Here is a 22,206-nt window from a genome sequence, read left to right as displayed (position 1 = left end):
GGCACTGGAGTTATGTTCATCTGTGTGTGTGTGTGTGTGTGTGTGTGTGTGTGTGTGTGTGTGTGTGTGTGTGTGTGTGTGTGTGTGTGTGTGTGTGTGTGTGTGTGTGTGTGTGTGTGTGTGTGTGTGTGTGTGTGTGTGTGTGTGTGTGTGCATGCGTGTCTGTGTGTGTGTGTGTCAGCGAGGTCTGGAGTTTGAGATCATTTCTGAGAGCTCTTCCTTGCGTGACTGCGGGTCTGTGTCTGACCGCGGTGAAGCTGTAGCATTATGGGATAGCAGCATGGATTAGTTAGCAGCATGCATCTCTGGACCACCCGAGGGGAGCTGCAGGTTTCCTGATCTCTCTGTTCTTACTGTCGGGATCTGAGTCTGTGGTTTCCACTGCCAGTTTGGGACTGTTTGGTATGTTAGTTAGTTAGTGAGTGTGTGTGTGTGGTAGTTGTGGACTGGTAAGATGACTGTGATCTTGCCAAGTGGGACGTGAACAGCAGTTAGAGCAACCAATCAGGTTTTAGGGAAGGGGTTAGGGCAGAGGTCTTCAACCCTGCTCCTGGAGAGCCACTGTCCTGCAGAGTTCAGCTCTAATCAGTCACACCTGAACCAGCTAATCAGGTTCTTCAGGATCGATTGAAAATCACATGCAGGTGTGATTTCTCTCTGAACTTTATGGTCAGGATTAGGACAACCTTTGACTGATGTTTGTTCTAGGATTATTCAAAATAAATGATCTAGTAACTAGTTATCTATTATCTAGTAAATCTAGTAACACATTTTACTTGGCAAAATTATGGTGCCCAGAACTATATTTTACAATAATTTGAAGTATTGTTGCATTTATTTTGTTATAATGTTTTATGAACACTTATTTTTAATGGTCAGTATATGTTTAATCTAATTTGAATATTTTCTAATTATCTATTTTATCTAATATTTTGAATAATTTTATCATGTAATTGTATCATTAAATCACAGCAATTTTAATAATAATATTGATATTAATAATAATAGTAATAGTTATTATATTCTTATGTATTTTTGCATTTATTTTGAATGTTGAGTAAGTATTGTGTGAAGTGTTTTTACTGAATTTCAGCAATTTGTTGATCTAAATCAATTGAATACATGATTTTACTTGTATTATTATTATTATTATTATTATTTATAAATAATTATTGTCACAGATACATGGTGGCTGTATTGATGCACACGAAGACAGTCTTTAATTTTAAATCCAACTGGGAAATACTCAGGAGATTACAGGAATAGGCAAAATACCATAACCACGGTAAACAGATGACACTGAAGAATGAACAGACAGAACTGAGGGTTTAAGTACACAGGGAGAACTAATCAACGTAAAACAGAACAGATGCAGGAATAAATGAACAACCATGGAGACTAACTAGGGAACAGAATGTAAACAAAACCAAAAACAGAACATAAACATTACAATTATCATTACTAGTAGTAATAACAATAATAATTTTGATCTTAATATTAATACAAATGTTTTTTTTTATTATTATTATGTCTGTAATTGATTATATGATGCACAGATTTACATCTATATCAGCTTCATATCATCCCTGCTCACTAAACATTAGCATGTGCTATTGTTTTTTTTTTTTAGATTTTAATATTTGAATGTGCTGAAGATGCCCAGAAATGCTGTGTGGGGGTTTCAGCTCAATATGGTTTTTAAACAGAGCCTCTGTTTGCCGTATGTATGGTGTGTTCATAGTAACGTGTGTGTGTGTGTGTGTGTGTGTGTGTGTGTGTGTGTGTGTGTTTGTTTCAGAGCGTACTCTAGTCTCCAGCATGCACCCTGTGCCTGGTTCAGGAAGGATGGAGTGGATTATTCCTCTGGTGGTGGTGTCGGCGCTCACCTTCCTCTGCCTCATTCTGCTGCTGGCCGTCCTCGTTTACTGGAGGTGAGACACTGATCCACACTGACAAACTGACTATAGGAGTCACACTGACTCTCTGAACGAATCACTGATTTCCTGAGCAACTCTTTGATAGATACACAACTGATTCTGTGATTGAATCATGGAGAGTCACACAGACGGAGGGCTTTACCCTGATGTGACGCTCTTAAACACTTCATCTGTTTTATTGCTTTAGAGCTTGGCTACCATGTGTATTTCCGTGTACATCTGTGTGTGTTTGTGTCCATTTGGATCCTGTAGCTGGTAGTTTATCACTCTGGGGCCCCTGGTGTCCCCTGGGCCCCGAGGGGTGGAATAAAAACCAGTTAGGAGTGTTTGTGTCGAGCCTGTAGAAAGTGTGGGTGATGTGTCTCTGGTGACGGTAAGTAAGATGGAGAGAGGCCGTACTCTTCCCTCAGGCATCTCCGAAGTGATGGAGGTGCTACGGAAATGGCTGCCAAGGCCCTGTTGCCATGGTCACACCTGAGACTGAGTGAATGTGGCTTCAAACAACATATATGTTGCAGTGTGTACACTATAGTTCAAACATTTGGAGTCTCTTATGTTCACTAAGGCTATATTTATACAGTAAAAATATAGTAGGCTGCAAACGTACAGTAAAACCAGTAATATTGTGACATATAGTATTATAGTTTAAAAGGATAGTTCACCCAAAAAAGAAAAAAAATCCCATGATTTATTCACCCTCAAGCCATCCTAAGTGTATATGACTATCTTCTTTCAGACGAACACAATCAGAGATGTATTTAAAAATATCCTTAGTCCTCCAAGGTTTATAATAGTTGTGAATGATAGCCCAAATTCTGAAGGCAAAAATCCATCCATAAAAAAAATGAAGGCCTGCATTTGTGAATCGATGCGTTTGTGTAAGGCAGTATCCTTATTTAAATCTTACGTGTCATGTCATTGTGTACTATGTCGTGGAAGTTAGCGCTTTTTGGATGTACGTCGAATGCATACGGCTGTCGCACCGGAAACTCTTTATTTTACTTTATAGAGTTTTAAATAAGGATAGTTGTCTTACACAAATGCATCGATTTGCTTCAGAAGGCCTTTATTAACCCCCTGGAGTCATATGGATTCATTTTCTTCATGGATGGATGCATTTTTTTTGTCTTCAGAATTTGTCCAGACATTCACAACCATTATAAAACTCTGAGGACTAAAGATATTTTTAAATATATATCTGATTGTCTTTGTCTGAAAGAAGACAGTCATATACACCTAGGATGGCTTGAGGGTGAGTAAATCATGGGATCATTTTCATTTTTGGGTGAACTATCCCTTTAGGATGACTGTTTTCGATTTAAATATATTTTAAAATGTAATTTATTTCTGTAATGTAAAGCTGAATTTTCAGCATCATTACTCCAGTATTCAGGGTCACATGATCTTTCAGAAATCATTCTATGACTTGAAATGTTGTATTCTTGATTTATAAAAATATGAATTTTCTTAATGACCTGAAAATGTTCAAATGGTAAGAAAATGAATAATTCTATTACGGATGCATTACATTGATCAAAAATGTTACAAAAAAATCAATTTCAAGTTGTAGAATTATTTCTCTTTATATATATATATATAAAGAGAAATAATTCTACAACTTGAAATTGATTTTTTGTAACATTTTTGATCAATGTAATGCATTAATGTTGATATTATTAATAAAAAAATTATATATATATATATATATATATATATATATACATATATATATAGAGAGAGAGAGAGAGAGAGAGAATTTATATTTGCATTACTTTGAAATAAATGTATATATAGATTCTGTAAATTATATATACCAAGTTCCAGTGATGTGCGATGGTGTTTTAAAATGAGGAGGCTAAGTACTCTTTTTTTATATATACTGCATATCAAATGGAAATTTATGTCCATTATTCTTAATTTTCCTGGTTAAATAATATACATAAAAAGAGACCAAACATAACATTCTATTTTGTATTGTATTTTGTATTTTTTGCAAGAACAATGTAATGCTTTTTATTTATAAAACCAAGTATAAATTTCATCAAGTTAATATTTTTACACAGTTTTACATTCAGTCCAAAATTTAAACAATATACACTATATTGCCAAAAGTATTGGGGCACCCCTCCAAATCATTGAATTCAAGTTTTCCAATCATTTCCATGGCCACAGGTGTATAAAATCAAGCACCTAGGCATGCAGACTGCTTCTACAAACATTTGTGAAAGAATGGGTCACTCTCAGGAGCTCAGTGAATTCATAAGTCCATTATAAGTCCATTCGTGAAATATCCTCACAACTAAATATTCCACAGTCAACTGTTAGTGGTATCATAACAAAGTGGAAGCAATTGGGAACAACAGCAACTCAGCCATGAAGTGGTAGGCCACGTTTAATCACAGAGCGGGGTCAGCGCATGCTGTGCACAGAAGTCACCAACTTTCTGCAGAGTCAATAGCTACAGACCTCCAAACTTCAAACTTCCTAGCTCAAGAACAGTGTGTAGAGAGCTTAATGAAACGGGTTTCCATGGCCGAGCAGCTGCATCCAAGCCTTACATCACCAAGTGCAATGCAAAGCATTGGATGCAGTGGTGTAAAGCACGTCGCTACTGGACTCTAGAGCAGTGGAGAAGTGATCTCTGGAGTGACGAATTACGCTTCTCTGTCTGGCAATCCGATGGACGAGTCTGGGTTTGGTGGTTGCCAGGAAAACGGTACTTGCCTGACTGCATTGTGTCAAGTGTAAAGTTTGGTGGAGGGGGTTATGGTGTGGGGTTGTTTTTCAGGGGTTGGGCTTGGCCCCTTAGTTCCAGTGAAAGGAACTCTTAATGCTTCAGCATACCAAGACATTTTGGACAATTTCATGCTCCCAACCTTGTGGGAACAGTTTGGGGATGGCCCCTTCCTGTTCCAACATGACTGCGCACCAGTGCACAAAGCAAGGTCCATAAAGACATGGATGAGCGAGTTTGGTGTGGAGGAACTTGACTGGCCTGCGCAGAGTCCTGACCTCAACCCTACAGAACACCTTTGGGATGAATTAGAGTGGAGACTGTGAGCCAGACCTTCTCGTCCAACATCACTGACCTGACCTCACAAATACACTTCTAGAAGAATGGTCAAAAATTCCCATAAACACACTCCTGAACCTTGTGGAAAGCCTTCCCAGAAGAGTTGAAGCTGTAATAGCTGCAAAGGGTGGGCCAACTCCATATTAAACCCTACGGATTAAGAATGTGATGTCATTAAAGTTCATGTGCACGTAAAGGCAGGCGTCACAAAACTTTTGGCAATATAGTGTCTATTACCTGTGAACTAATGTTCAGCTTTTCTTTCTAATAGTCAACTTACTTTCAGTGGTCATCTAGCTTGTACACACTGGTCACAGACATGATCATTTCACCATGCTGATTGCTCACTAAAAACCCCCGCAGTCATCATGTTTTCAGGCCATTTCAAGTTTGATTTTGACGTTATATAAAGCAGTGAAATGGCTGAGTTGTTTACTTACTTTTTATTTAGTCTTCCCATTAACAGCATCATTGTCTTCATTCAGGCCAATGAGAAAGCACATCATATCCAATCATACATCCGATCAAGGCAGGAGTGTGGTGTTGCCCCCTCTCACGTGGCTTTCCCCCAATCATTCTCAATTACTCCCCACTAAACCCATCACACACTTTAGGGAGATTGTTAAAACTCAATGGGGACAGAGTAGGCAAGCCTCTCACTCTAACTTCATGAGGGTGTCACTGTTTTACTTTATAAAAACGAGTGACTTTTACACTTTTTTAATGTCACATTTTGTAATATTTGCATTGTTTTATTTTTTTGTAATATCGATTCTTTTCTCATCCAATTTTCTCATCCACTGCCTCCCTTGCTTCCTCAGAGGAAAAGCCCCTGCCAAGTTCTGTCATGAAACTTTTTAACTCCTTGAACTGAAGGTCCTTAACTCAATTTGGCAGTGATCACATCGTTATCTACACAGCGCAGCTTACTTGTTGCTGTTGCATCAGTGGCCAATGAGCTGTGGCTCAACATTCAAATACTTGTAGTTTTTTGCTATTAGCAGTCTGCAGTGCGCCAGAAACGCTCCACCTTCCCCAGCTCCACCTGTATAGATCTGCAATGGGGGTTATTTCATGTATGTTACATGTGCAGCAGCATGTCTTACATGCTCACAGCAAAGTCTGCAAATATATTGGCAGTAGCAAGTCTCTGTACTTGCTCTGCAGCAGCAATGTAGCAGATAAATTCTGGCAAGACCAAATACATTAACACTGCCATATCCATTACCATGCCAATCTCTATTACCATACCAATCTCTCTAAGAGTTGTCATGACAGAAATATAAATAATGTTGATATTCATATTATTAATAAAAAAAATGGGTTGTAATAGGTGTGTAGATTGTTTATATTTATATTATGTGCCCCTTACCTAAATTGGTAGTTAAACGTGTGTTTATGGTTGGCCGTTTGCACTCATATGGCTCTCTGGATATCTTTTCTCTCTAGTGGACAGCTGATAAAGTCTCTCAGGGACCCTAATCACACCATGTCTCAGTTTAGCAAACAGCTCTGGAGCAGGCCTGTGCCAGGACTGTCTCCCCAGGTCTGGGCTCTCCGCCCTGGGCCAATAACAGCCATCTGCTCCCTCCTCTGGTGCTTAAGGGTCATGCAATAGTGGGGGGTCGTGAAATATTTTGATATGTGTATCCATCGCCAAATGCTCTACTGCTTGATAACACACACATTTATGCAAACACACTTGACCAAGCCCAAAACCTCTCCAGAGAGAACATACATCTGTCATAGCACTCAGAGCCATGATAAAGGGGACTATAATTAATACACACACACTAAAAAAAAACAGACATGATCTATTATTGCGTGTGTGTGTGTGAGGGTCTTTAAGTGTAATCTGCTCAGTAGACTGACTGAGATTACCCTCAGCACAACATGCTGATGTCTCAATCTATATCAGATCAGATAACCTTGCCTTCTGTCTGTGTGTGTGTTCTTGTATACATGGTTTAAGAGGACACAAATGTGTATAATGACATGGGTATTACAATGTAAACATAATTTATGAGGACATTACCCCCCCCCAAAAAAACACCAAACCTGTGTGTGTGTTGTGTTGTGTTGTCTGAAGTCCGCTTGGAAACATTAACTAGGATGTAACACTTACTGTGGCTGTCTCAGGGAAAGTCGAATAAAGATTTACACTGTAAAAGCAATTTCTTCAATCAGTACTTTCTATTAACCTTTATTCAGTAGGAAAAAAATTTATGTATTGTGTTGATATCTTGGCAACATGCTAACATCATAAATCAAATGGGATTTTTGTGGTCCACAGAGTTGTTGCCTATAGAGGTTTCCAAATCAGTCACTGATGAGGCTCTGATGAAACCTCATGATTGTAGCTGCCTATATGTGTACAGCAAAGCTGCTCTCAAAACACTGTCACTTTCTTACACATTGACTTAAACATTGTGTTAAACAATGTGATTGTTCATTTGAAGTCACATTTACACCACAAAATAAAAGCCTCTGACACAATGTCCAGTTGGACTGGTTGAAGCTGTGTATATGCAAATTACCTGAAGCATTTCCTGACCGCCCTGGATCTGTTGAGCATGCAGTTTCACAGTGCATGCAGGGAGGGTTTCTCTTAAGCCAGGACTTTAGCTAAAGATTGTTTACAGTGGAGAGTTGGTTTTTACATTGTAATTTAGGCGGGGTTTAAAGGAATAATTCACACAGAAATAGACATTCTGTCACTTACTTTCCATGTTGTTCAAAAAGTGTGTGACATTCATAATTTGAACAATAATGAAGATATTTTACAGAATGCTGATCTTTTCCATACAACGACAGGGACATCAAGCTCCTAAAAAGACAACAACAAAAAAAGCACTATAAAATTACCCAACAGTCTCCTAAAGCCATACAGTAGCTTTCTGTGAGGAACACACAGAGAGATCTTTTCTAACACCTTTCAAAACTTTCCTAACACCTTTCAAAACTTGTTATTGCATGGCTTCACAAGACTATAGTGAGTTTTATGGACTAATTTTATTGTGCTTTTTTTGTCTTTTTTTGAGCTTATGAGTTAAAAAAATGACCACAAAATCATAAAAGATCAGCTTGAACAGAAGAAAGTCTTTCTTCTATTAGCTGTAGCTGATCTTTTATGATTTTGTGGTCATTTTTTTAACTGAATTTGTGAAGTCAATTCTTAATGGATGATGACAAGAAATTTGGTCCAGCTCAAATTTTAAGCCTTGCTTAATGCATATTTTGATGCATTTTGTTTCTGTAGGCTATTTGTGGTATTCTCCATTCTCTTGGACAGAAAGAAGAGTTAAAAAGAGTTTAATACAAGAATGGAGTAGTTGGACACAAAGGACTATCCATCTGGAAGGGTGTGTGTGTGTGTGTCTAGAGGGAAGGGCAGCAGGTGTCTGTGGTTTATCAGATCAGTTCTAGACTGATCTGGGATCAGTGAACTGTTCACGTCTGACCCCAGCAGCTCTTGCTCTTGTGTAAAGCTCTGTGCATGTGATGCGTCAGGACCAGCCCTCTCTCCACCCCCTCTCTCTTTCTCACTTTGCTCACTCATGGCTCTGTTTGCTCGGCGGGAGCATGCGGAGCCTACGGTCGCTCACCTCTCCTAAAATCCCTCGTTCTTTGCAGGGATGAACAGCTTATGTTCTCTGCTGTGCATCAAGTACAGGTAGGACAGATGAGACTCCGGCTGGCTTATCGGGTTGACGTCCAAAACTTCAAGTTTTTGTAACTTTAGAACAACCTTTTAATCTCTGGCTGTCTTTCTCTTTCTGTTTGTTTCTTTTTACTGGATATGGATTTTGTTTTTGACCTGCTTATCTCTTCTCTTGTAAAGTGAAAGAAAGAGGTAAAACCAGTTTACGGCTCTCAAACTTGAAACAACTGCAAATCATTCATCCTGACATTCTGGGTTTCTTTGAAATATGTTTTATTTCTTTTCTAAATGGACTTCATACAGATTGGTTATAGATGTTTAGTTTGAAAATACATAGAAAGAAAATGTTTCACGTGGATTTTGGAAGTAAAAACGTATGTGGGTTTACTCGATTATATTTTACAGACAAAATTGTCCACATGATCTAACAAAAACGTGTCTTGTTCATTATTATAATTATATTTAATTTAATTAAAACATTATGATATAATTATTAAATATGAAATTATTATTAAAATAATGTTTTTTATAATTATAATTTTGTGAAAATGTAAAATGTTTTATTATTTTATGTGTAGAGTTTTGGCATGTACCTTTATAATTATTTTAATATAAAAACAGCAACTTTGACTTTAAATATGTGTGTAAATATGAGGAATAGTTGACAATAAGATTGTTAAAACAATAAAAATGTTAAAAGATCTCTTATCATTTACTCATTCAGATTGTTCCAAGTCTCTATGACTTTCTTTCTTACGTGGAACACAAAAGGGGAAGTTTAGCAGAATGTTCAAGCTTGCGATTCACTACAATAGAAATACATAGAAGTATAAAAGAACAGGTTGGACAGTTTGCAATAAAATAACTTCTTTTGCATTCCACAGTATAGTATATAGGTTTGTACTGTAAACACATGAGAGATTTTCATTTTTGTGAGCTATTTCTTTAAGTAGGCATGTGTATTGACATGTGGGGCTGTAATCTCTATTTGAAGTGTTTGATTTGTTCTTTGAGAAGAGGGTTCAAAGTTCATCTTGATCCTGTCATACACACCCAACAGCATGTGTGTTTACTGTGGTGGGGATTGTTACCTAAACCACGCCTCCTGGAAACATTAAAGCAGTGCTGAACGGCCATTATGTCACTTGACTGTCTCTTCTTGTCTCTCTTTCTTAGGAGGTGTTTCCAAACGGCACATTTCTACGTTGAGGACAGTAACTCTCCCAGAGTTGTGCCCAATGAGAGTATCCCAGTCATCCCTATCCTAGGTAGGTGTCCTCTAACAGATCTCAGATCACTCAGAACACTTAGATATGACGTAAAGACACAATCCAGTTACATACGGAAGAATTCATAGAGACCAGGTGCTTTAATGTGATCTAATGTCAGTATGGTGATACAAAACTTTGCAAGTGTGTCTTTGCTTTGCTGTACCTGTTGCTTAATGGGTAAAAGGTTGGATTACATAAGATTCTGAACAGTGCCAAGATTGAACAAAGCTGTGGCTGTCATCTTAGCATATGTGTGTTTGTGTGGAACAGACCTTAACTCTGTGCTCTCTACAGAGTGTTATTCTGTGTGATTAGTGTAGAATCTAAAAATCAATTTCTGCATTGATTTTGACATGAAGTGGCTCTAATGAAGATTTCAGTTACTGGGAAACGGGGAGGAAACCAGCTGTGTCCACAAGCACGAGATGCAGGGTGTAGCTCCACTGTGTGGTTGATTTTATAAGTTTTTTGTTTGTTTTCTCATATTGTATGGTGCTTGCACTATTAATATTTGAACAAACTCCTTGCCCTTAATAGTAGGATCCTCTCACACCATGTGCTGTAGATATGAATGAAATGTCAAATCTTTTGACTTTCTCTTCTAATTGATCAGACTTATGATTTTTACCTGGTGGTCAATAAAATGGGTAAAAATCCCATAGACTTGCATTCAAAGAACTACCCATACCACATCTAGTCATTATAATTGTGTTATAGACTTGGGGGTGGCTCGTTTGACTTGGGCCAGTAAACAGCCACCCAGAATACCCTAGTTATGCCTGACAACCACCAACAACACCCCAGAAATCACCTAGCGACACCCTAGCAACCACCAGTAACACCTGAGCAACAACCTGGGGTGTGCTTCCCAAAGCGAACTATGGTTGCAAGTTCCGTCGCTACCAATAGAGTTCAATGGGACTTAAGACCATAGGTGACTAACGATGCTTTCGGGAAACGCACCCATTGGCTAGCAAAACCTTAGCAAACCACATAGTAATGTCCTGACAACCATCTTCAGCTACCCATGACACACTATCAATGCTCTAGCAACCATTTAGCAACACCTTAGCAACCACTCGTTACTTTTCAGCAACTACCATCAAAGCCCTGGCAACCACCCACAACATCAATCAGTCCCTCCAGAAAAACGCTGAATTTTTTTGTGATTGTTGCGGGCTAAAATGCTTGATTTTGTGGCACGTTTTCTTAAAAAATGCAATGGAATATGTGGGATATTTTTGCAATTTTATGCGATGAAATTGCGGGAACTTGCAAAAACTGCGGTTTGATGAAAAACAGAACAAAATAAAAGGTGATTTCCCCAACACCCTGTTCTCACTAGGCTACTACTTTAATGTAAAGAGTAATTTCCTATTACTTCCTATGATAAGCAAGCATACTAAATCACAGAATATTTAAGTTCTCATTCTGTTTTATTTCAGACCTTAATTAACACATGGCTCAAACTTACAAAACATTGAGTCAAACAAGTTCTGTAGCTTTACAAAAGGAATATGAGTTTGTAGAAAGGCGCTATATAAAATAAACGTATTATTATTAATATCCAACAACTTCTATAAAAATGAATAAATAAAATATTTTTTTAAAATGTGTGCTTCTTCCTGCCTGCTTCCACTGCTGCTTTAACCATCCTTGGCGGTGGCAAAGTGAAAGTGGTTTTCCAGCGTCGACTACCATCTGTGGTCGTCAACACGCAGTTGCACGGAGTGCAAAATATTTTGCCCCCACTGTCATGTAACACACCGGGAAACTGCTTTGTGAACGAATTAATAGTTTTATCCCTTTTGCGCAGATGATGTTCACGTCGCGTAATTACGTAACTTCACAAGGTTCCCATGGCAATAGGGGGAAAATAATGGTGCTTTACTAGTGTGAAGTAAACGCAACATTTTTCAACTTTCTGCTAAGATATATGTGACTTTTTTGCAACGAAAATGCAGGGATTATGAAATCATGCTAGCCCCGCATATATTTTGCTTGCTGAAATCGGCAATTTATGTGGCGAAAGTGCGGTGTATTTGAAAAAATGCGACCCCCGCATAAATATGCGGACTTTGGGTGATTGTTCATGAAATCAGGCGATCGCATAATTGCGTTTTTCTGGAGGGACTGATCAATGCCCTGAAAAATACCCACAATCACCGAGCAATGCAAAGGGAACCACCCACTACATCCTAATAATATCTTTAACAATGACCCACAACACCCCAGCAACCACCTAGCCATGCCTTGATGACCACCCAATGGTCCCTAATAACAAACAACAATAAACAAGCAACTACCTGGGTAGCAACACCCTGGCAACTCCCGAGCAATGTCCTGACAGCCACTCAAAACTACTCAACACTACTGGTTACCTTAGCAACCACCCATGAAACTCCAGCAACCACCAAACTAGGACATAACAACCATCCTCAACACCCTATCAATACTCTGGCAACCAGCCACAATAGCCTATTATTGTCCTAGCAATCACCTAGCAATTCCCTAACATCCGCCAGCAAGACCCGAGCAAATGCCTAGCTGGCAACCCTGGATAGTCCTGACAACTATCTGCATCTGTCCATGGCACACTATGCACACACCCTATCAACACCCTGGAAACCATCCACAACTCCCTATTAGCAACCACTTGCAAAACCCTCGGAAGACCCTGGCAACCATCCACACAGTGAGTTTTGCACAGGTATGCAAGACTCTTTTCTGTAGTTACATAAGTATTACTGCTTGACACTCGGTGGTTGGGAATTTTGGAATGGAGTTCCTGTTTTTAAGAAATGATTTTCTGGAATGGCTGGCCATGTCATGTTTACTGTAAGCTGGGTTTGATGAATGTGAGCTACATTGAAGAGTTTGTTGAATATAGACACAGTAGATGTTTTGAGAGAGCTGTTTGAGGAAACTTAGTCTTGTTAGGTTTTTTCAGGGTCTTTGTGGTTACCAGAGAAGACAAGTGTTGTTCATCTGGACCCTGGCATGTACACACACACATACACATTAGCCATTAAGGTTAGGAGCCAAGAAAATGGCTTTATCTGACTGGCCTCTATCTCACATTGCCTTTGTGTGTGGGGGTAAATAATGAGCGGAGAGCGTAGTGGAACTGAAGTGGACAGTATGTGATTTTTCAGGGTCTGAAGGTTTCAGCTCCGGTTTAGTCAGTGTATTGGAACCAAGATCTTAATGCAACGAGAGCCATTGATTTTCTCAGGCTTTCCCATAAGCACTTCATTGGAACCAATTTTCATTGTTGCGTGGTGGCACGGCTCACAATAACGGTGGCACGGTGCCCTCAATCCAATTTAGGCATCTGTGTGCCAGCTTGGCGAGGACTGGCCTCGGTATTTACAAAGATCTTTTTAGTGTGGGCAGCAGCCTCTCTCTCTCTCTCTCTCTCTCTCTCTCTCCCTCTCTCTTTCCGCTGGCTCCGGCTCATATGGTGCTTTGAGTTCACTGTCCTTTCAAACATGGATGCTTTCCTGCTAAATAGAGCCTTCAGTTTCTGGCTGAATTTCCCTGTTTGTTTCTGGCATCCATGGATGCCAAAATTTCTTTATTAGCTTTATTCAGCTATAGACGCTTTAAGATAAAGACAGAAGGTGCGTGGATCGCCTTTTATTAGTGTTAAAAGCTTTAGATAGTTTTTGGCTCGGGTCACAGTAAATCAGTAATTGTGATTTGTAGTAATGTTTTTAATTATATTGTTATACACTAAAAAGTTTGGAGTCAGTAAGATTTTTTTTTTGTTTGTTTGTTTAAGCAATTAAAGGTGCTACAGAGGATGTTTTGTTTCATACATTTTTGCAATATTACTTGAAACTGTCTTCACTAACTGATAAAAGACTATTTATTAGGTGCACTGAAAGGAATAATATTAATATACATCATCTGTGCACGAGGTAGGGCCTTAAAAACATCAGCCAATCGTTTACGCGATGATCGTTGTCAATCACTGCCATGACGTTCCTTGTGCGGGACATGCGAGTAACTTTCCACACTCCACAGGCGCCGCATGCAATGTTTTTGTCAGGAGACAGGAGTAACAACTGCAGATTAAGAGTTACCTGCGGTGAGTCCGACATAATGAATCCACTAACACGACACAGCGAATGCCGGCGGTAAACACTCGTGTTCCAATACTCGTGCATGAGTTTTGGGAGGCGTTCCCTCGAAATGAGCTGTGAAGGAGGGGGGTTGTTCGATCATTTCAAAAACTCAGTAACAGTCTTTGGTTTCTCAGTCGACAAAAAGATCCTCTGTAGCACCTTTAATACTTCTGTTTAGAAAGGATGCATTAAATTGATCAAAAGCAACCCTCTACAATGATAGTAAATCGCTAGCATTTGTGACTAAATTTCATCCTAGGCGACTAAAAAATGTTTTTAATTAGCCAATGGCTAGTATATTGTATGATTTCAGACACCTGTGATTGAGTTAGAAATATATAAGTATAGCACAGAAAAATATAAGTTTAGCACAGGTATAATTTCGTTGCCTGCTGAACTTTACACACTGGCTCTTGGCTGAGAGCACCCTATGTCGCTTTCTCACACACGCGCACTTAACATGAGAGAAAGAGAGAGGTTTACACATGCCACGTAAAGAGAATTAACATGCTAGATCTAATGCAGGGATCGACAGGACTGCCCGATGGACAAGAGATGACTGAACTGTCACTTTCTCGATCAGGCCAGTGCTGCATGATCATGAAAGTTTATCATTCGCTCATGTTTTTTAGCAAGAAGACGCAAAATATAAATCGTGTTCGTCTGACAGATAGCTCAGGATGCGAATACTGAATTGAGCTCTTTCACATCTTGCGTTTGAACAAACAATTTAACAGAAAAAAGTCAAAATGTCTGTCTGGACTTGTATCCTAGTAAACATAGTCAGTTATCTTAAGTGAACATAACAATTAAAAAAGAAAACTCATGTGTAACAGTATCAGTATATCCGTGCATTATGTCTTAAAGTGACAGCAGCCTAATATTCTTGCTGCTGTGTTTTTTTAACATTAATTAAACAACAAAAGACTCACTGCTTAGCTCTCAATTACTCAAATCACTCACTGCTCTTAACATTTTAACTCTTAATAATATTTACTTAAAAATCTTACCAACCCCAAACTCTTGAACAGTAGTGTATGTGATTGTTATATTATGTTATATTATATTATATTATATTATATTATATTATATTATATTATATTATATTATATTATATTATATTATATTATATTATATTATATTATATTATATTATATTATATTATATTATATTGATTAAATAATTCAAATCACACCATATTATATAAATTATTGATAAAGTAATTAGTAACCATACTTGTAGTAATCATAGTTATTGCATTTTAATTATATGTTAATTATAATGATATATTTTAGTTGTTATTTTGTTCTAACCAAATTAAATTTGACAATGATTACAGGCTTTTTTCTGTCCTGATATGAGTTAAATAAAGTTTTACAGTGCTGTGGGTACGTGTAGGGTGTGTGTGTATTTTGGGTATGTTTGTTTATTTTTCTCTTTACAGGCTTATTTGTGTGTATTTCGACTCAGACAGATTTGAGTGACAGTTTGGTCAGCTTAGCATAGAGTTGTTGATTAAAGCAGATGTGCTACCGTTAAGACCGATCAATGTACCAGCACTGGAAACACTTGTATGCTACTTTTGCTGCCAGGAATTAGAGTAAAATCTATTGTTGTAGTGCAGTTTTCAAAAATGTGTGATGCAGCATAAAAAATATAATATTTTTACTTATTTTATACCAAAAGTATTCCCTCAGTGCCAATCACAATTTGAAAATTGAAAATCTAAAATGTAATAAAAAAAGGAACCATTTAATTTGTGTAATTGTTATATAATTATATAAAATATTGAGGTAATAATAATTAAATTAATAATTGTATTTATTGGTAATTCATCTTTTGTTTGTTGTTTTATCCAAAATAATCAACACTGAAAAGGATTAAAGGTCAAAATATTGGATATATTTTTAACAGACTTATTTTTGGTTTAAACAACCATCCACACATCCACACCTGAGAAGACAACAGAAGCCCAAATTCATCTCTTTTTTTGGTTCTGTTTCAGATGATATGGAGGCCATCCCTGTTAAACAGTTTATCAAGCATGTATCAGAACTCTACTCCAACAACCAACACGGCTTCTCAGAAGAGTTTGAGGTAAGATCTGCACACACACACTCACACTTTACAGGCATATCCCGTCTCTATAACTCTTCCCTCAGCAAACTCCCTCAGACTTTTGTAAACACGGGTCCCGTCTCATGTGGTTCCCTCTGCCTCGCTGCAGCAGTTCTGTTGACAGGTTCTGGTGCCTGTCTGTGAACAGCTGGGCCGGGATCCCTCCGCGGATGTTTGTTATTTCTGGCAGGTGGCCGTACAGGACAAGCCAGTTGAACTCCGCCTGTGTGAGAATGAATTAGGCCATCTGAACGTTGGCATCTTTTTTCACACCGAGTTTGGACTCTCTCTGCTGTGTGTGTTAGTGCGGCGCAGAAGCCAGAAAACCACAACAACATTCTGTCAGACTAATGTGATGGCAGTTTGTACAAGGATGACTAGTAATTAGCACAGGTGAACGATCTGAAATGTTTGGCCCCGATGTGTGATCGCTTGCAGATCAGAGCTGTGTAAACACACACACACTTGGGTCAAGATTCTGAAGTGTCCTGATGAGGTCTTTTTGGCAGTAATAACTGGCCGTGCCCACATTAGTGTTGTCAAAAATATCGATATTTCATATTGATAATGAAATATCTGAAACAGTCCAATTCTGCAGTGTTGATACAATGATAGCAGCTGCGCATTTTCACTCTCTCTTCTCTCCAGCGGCGAATTGACACAAATACAGTAGAATAAAGTGTATTCAGGTAAGAAATACTACAGAACTGAAAGTAATCAAATGTAAAATAACACTGAATAGTTTTATTGTAAAAATGAATGCTTGCAGTTAAAGTTACAAAAGTAAATAACTTTTGTAACTTTAACTGCAAGCATTCATTTTTACAATAAAACTATTCAGTGTTATTTTACATTTGATTACTTTCAGTTCTGTAGTATTTCTTACCTTCAAGAGAAGCATTGATTTTCTCTTCGTCTTTTGTTCTTTGATTGACTTGAATGACAGCAGCAGATTTATTAGGCTGCTGTCACTTTAAGAGCGTATGCACGAATCTAATATACTGTTACACAACATGTGTTTTCTCTCAACTGTTTTACGTTCCAAAAATGGCAGTTTTCCCTGTGGTATCGAATATCGATATTTTTCAATGTATCGTTGGAAATTCCAGTATCGTGACAACACACGTGTTTGCTGTTGCAGACGTTGCCAAAATTGATTGTTCCACCAGAATTGATGAATTGTTAAGTAAGCAGTTCAGCAAAACTATCTGAGCTGGTCTTGAGTTGAAAGGATGCAAACAGTATTTACTTTTACCTGCTTTTATTTATTTTAATTTGTATTATTTACTTGTATTTATTTTACAAGCTTGCTTATTGATTTATTTATTCTTTGATTTTATTTTATAATAAACTTTAAGATTATATTCGGCAAAAATTCTCCACTAATTATTTACAATTTTTATTTGTAAAATCTTTATTGTACTTTATGCATAAGCTATACAGATATTGCTTAAATCTGTGGCTCTGCTCATTTCAAGACATTTATTTCAAAGTTAATCTTATAATTAAAAAAATTAAATTAAATAAAATTAAATTAAATTAAATTAAATTAAATTAAATTAAATTAAATTAAATTAAATTAAATTAATAAATAACAGCCAAACAATCTACCAGTTTTGGTAGAAAAGCAACAATGTCCTAAAGGTGAGAAAATGTTATTTCATAAAAATGTATTTCTGACACTGATTAATTACTAATAGCCAGTTGTTCATTTCTCACGTTTTTGTATTTATTTGAGACAACTCAATTTTGCCACCTTCAACCTGAAGTACCATTTTTTTCAAAGTATATTTGTTTAATTAATCAGAATATCGAAGAAAACGTTTAATTGAATAGCGCTATTGTTTTTGCTGCGCACCTGTTAATACAGGTGTCAATACAGTTGTCAATCCAGAACACTAGCTGGGTTTCTGTGAAGTGAATCTTTTCCAATTAATGCAAATTTGGTGTGTTTCCATCAAGTTGTTTGAGCATATGACGGTGGTATCGGTAACCTAGTAACCAAAAGTAAATAAAACACTGTAACTAAGCATTCGTGAAGGTTTCATCTAAACACTTATGTATAAGAAAACAATAAACCAGAGGCGTCTGAACTCTTCTCAAATATTAAGCATTACACACATGTGATACGAATTATTTATTTTTTTCCCCGAAATTGGACGTTTCTATCACTCATTTCTGATGCGATATTTCAAAATGTACATAAAAACATAGCTACTGAGTGAATGTAATCTGTTGTGTTTGTCATAATGGAAAGGAAAATCTTTCAATTTAGTTTCAAAGTAGGTCTTCTACTTTCCCTCCTTCATAGGAGAGAATGAGGGGAGGAGAGAAGGGGAGGTGTGCGGGTCACTAAGGTTCCTCAGAGGGCCTCACTTGGCCCCTTTGTTCCATGGTGGCTTGATTGACGCAGGGAAGTGCCTCAAAAAGTGTGTGCCTGTGCTCATGTGGGCTTGATGGACATTGGGAAGTGGTTCCATGGGGGGTTTCTGGTGCTGTTTCCCCTCAATGAATTCCTCTGTGGTTCCTAACCCTTCTCTGTCGCCTCCACTACTTGAGCAGAGAAAAAGAGGGAAGACAGCTGAGCCAAACCCCCTTTGGATGGAGCCCCCCAGGCCCCTGACAAGTGGCTTTGTGCAACTGGGGCAGGAAAAAAAGCAGTGGCTGGGGTGGCAGCGATCATGGGAGCCAGGGAGGAGAGGAGGGGTATTGGCTAGGTCCGGACAGGCACGGGGATTATATGCATGAGTTTTTTAGGGGGGAAAGAAAAGTGACTCAAAGGGAAAAAAAGGAAGAGGACACTTGGAGAAGTTTGCCATTCAACTAAAAGCGAGAGACGAGTGAATAGAGAACACCAGAGAGGAAGACAGATCAGAGTCTGTGAAAAGCAGTGGATGACAGACTTATTTCCTTATGGTTTTTATTGTAGTTTTGTCTTATTTTTTTATTTAATTTGTTTAATGTTGTAAGACACTCTTTAAAGACAACATGACATTGAAACCAACCTTATTTACTTGCTTAATAAATGTCCCTGTTGTTTTTGTGCATGCTATTCTAAAATTCTAAAATCGAATTTTATATTCTAAACATATATTAATATCATTTTTAGCCTTCATTCTGACCCTCTGTCTGAAATGAGCACTTGTCAGTAATCTGCCACTTTAATGATTGGATAACGTCATTGCATAGAAAAACAATATCAACTGCCACTCGCTATTGCAGTGCTTTCAAAAATACTATCCATATAAAACCATCATTTAAAGACTAAGCATTATGAAATCATTTACTTACACTTGGTGATTCAACTGCTGTCAGATCCAATACAGCTGACTGCTTCATCTGTCAACAAAAGTTTTTTCCATTACACTGTGCCTCATTTAGAAAACAAAATGCTCAGAACAAACATATAATCCTCCGATGTGATCCGGGACGCTATTAAATACAAACCAATGCTGAGATCCTTCTGAAGTCTCTTCATCGCTGTTCAAACTGGACATGTCACACATTATCAACAGACTCAAGTGCGCAGAGTACGTCCAGTGTAGTCCAGTGTATCCAGTGTAGACAGTGTCAGTGATTATAATGGGGTCTATTTGACTGCAGCACCTGTGGACTTGCTTTTGGTTAGCCATGATTGTTTTGTTTTTTTACAGAAATAGAATGTTCTTTTTAGGCTTTAGGCTCCCTAACGATCCCCAACTTCTTTATACTGATGTCCGGTCAGCGGTATAGAAGATGGATGGATTTACATCAGTAAACAATGCTATACAAACAATCATCATCTGTGTAACGAATCATCACTCTTGCTGGGATCCATTTGCATGCTTTCATTAGTAAGAGAGTGGTAATACAGGCAGGGTCAAACAGGAGCAGACAGGTATAACAGGGACAGGCAGAATCGTGGTCAGATAACAGGCAGAGGGTCAGGACAGGCAGATATCACTCACAGAACAAGATTGCAGGTGGGGGTCAAAGGCAGGCAGCAGTGATCGTAGACGGGTAACAAACAGGATCAGCAACAGGAATACAAACAGGGTAATAACGCTCAGAAATGTTCACCAAGGCAAAACAAGACTTCGCAATGAACTGCAGGGCATGAGAGTCTTTTATAGTCCAGGTAATGGGTATCATTAGGCACGGGCTGATGGGAAATGTAGTGTGTATGTGCGTGTGTGTGTGTCAGTACTCGGGAGATGGGTCCCTCCGATGGCCAGAGGAGGGAACCACGGAGTTCATCTCTGTGACAATCTGTCATATGGAGGATTGAATTAATATTCAATTTCTTTTATTAAGATGAAAAGAAATATATCAATGTACCCCGGTACCACTTTTTTTTTTTTTATTTAACGAGTTCGTTTGCCCATATAATCTTTAGGATATTAGGTTAGCTAATTTGGCTTGCTGTCCACTGAGGAGGGGCTCGATGAAGCATCTTCAACTCGAGCTCTGATACACCCCCCAGTGAATAAATATAGGATGTGATTACATAGGGCAAGGTACCTGAAATGAAGGTGGAGTTTGGGGAGGTGGAGGGATGCTGAAACAGCTGAGACTGAAGAGAGGTAAGCTATACTCTGGCTGTTGATTGGAAGATTAGATGGGCTCGCTCCTCCCTAAATTACGTTTAGGAACTTCACTTAACTTAACTATTGATTAAAAATCACAATCTTTTAGCTTCATTTTAAGTGAGCAATATAGTCATTTTTAAACAATAGTGAAGTTAAATAAAACTGCCCAGCAGGTTGAGTCAAATATTTAACCCAACTGCTGGGTCAAAACAAACCAATCGCTGGGGTTGTCTATATTTAACCCAACTTGGGTAATTTTCTTAGAATGTAGAGTTTTTGAAATATGACATTTATTCACAGACATCAAAAAATGATTAAAGATATATTTGATGTTGACTAAGTTAACATTACATTCATTTCTAAATACTGAATTGTAGAGTTTGACATGGACATTTGGTCAATTAACTAAAACGTCTCAGTTATCAGTTAACCATTCACATCGAGATGCTCTCCAGGGTGAACTTGACTTTCAGCCTCCTCGTCTTGGTCATCATCTCAATTCCCTGCATGGCTTGATTTCTACTTTTTTCCTTTTCACAATCGCCTGCAAAGTTGCATTCAGATATTGGAAAGCACACTTTTCAACATCCAATCATTTCCCAATGAAACTATTTTCCTTGCTGAATACCTTTTCATTCCAGTAAGTAAAATAGGTTGGTTAATGGGTTGTTCGTGTTGACTTTAAAAAAGAAACCTCATGTAATACCACCAGCATCACGTACGATCTCACAGGTCACGATTGAATAGAACTGACAGTCGTGGACCATCCTCACATAAATGTTTCTTTCTCCTGTGGCCTTCTGTGAAGTAGCCGGATATGAGCGGGGTTAATTCAGGTGCAGGTAACTAGAAACCTCACAGGTGCGTGTGTGCAGACGAGAGACTCATTGAAAACAGCCCCTGGCAGATTTTCAAACATCTTGTGGTTTTAAACAACCGTGTCCACACACCCTCCAAATGCAATACAAACACACATCCAACCAATGCACACACAGCCAATTCTTGTTTTCCGGTACATCAATTAAATGACTCGGTGTTTTTGTTGTTAACAGACTGTGTCATGTGTTCATGTGTTTATTGAGAGATCTGTTAACAGCCTCAGGATGTTAACTCTGCTGAACCTGCTGTACATGCTACCTACAAACTACAGAGAATTTGCTATTTTCTTTAATACTGTATGTCACATGTAACAATGTAGGAATATCATTGTATTAGATAACAAAATATAAAACCAAATTGGAATTAAAGGATTAGTTCACTTCTGAATGAAAATTTCCTGATAATTTACTCACCCCCATGTCATCCAAGATGTTGGTGTCTTTCTTTCTTCAGTCGAAAAGAAATTAAGGTTTTTGAGGAAAACATTCCAGGATTATTCTCCATATAGTGGGGTACAACAGGGTGAAGGTCCAAACTGCAGTTTCAGTGCAGCTTCAAAGGGCTCTACA

The 22,206-nt window shown here is 38.1% G+C and overlaps 1 protein-coding gene across 2 annotated transcripts in view; it reads left to right on the top strand.

Moving 5' to 3' along the window:
• The window catches only part of ptprga (protein tyrosine phosphatase receptor type Ga), a 308,651-nt gene that overhangs the window by 272,754 nt on the left and 13,691 nt on the right, over window positions 1-22,206 (top strand). The window contains exons 13-16 of one of the 2 annotated variants that reach the window (XM_067388598.1): window positions 1,799-1,930; window positions 8,644-8,683; window positions 9,848-9,939; window positions 16,078-16,169. In XM_067388598.1, the coding sequence (XP_067244699.1) occupies window positions 1,799-1,930; window positions 8,644-8,683; window positions 9,848-9,939; window positions 16,078-16,169 (356 nt within the window). Of the gene's footprint in view, window positions 1-1,798; window positions 1,932-8,643; window positions 8,684-9,847; window positions 9,940-16,077; window positions 16,170-22,206 lie in introns of both variants that reach the window. The other variant, XM_067388597.1, reaches the window with a different exon arrangement.

The sequence above is a fragment of the Chanodichthys erythropterus genome, chromosome 6 (assembly GCF_024489055.1).
Source record: "Chanodichthys erythropterus isolate Z2021 chromosome 6, ASM2448905v1, whole genome shotgun sequence".
In the NCBI taxonomy this organism is placed as follows: Eukaryota; Metazoa; Chordata; class Actinopteri; order Cypriniformes; family Xenocyprididae; genus Chanodichthys; species Chanodichthys erythropterus.
Note: the sequence above shows the minus strand (reverse complement) of the source record. Positions and strands in the feature narration are given on the sequence as shown.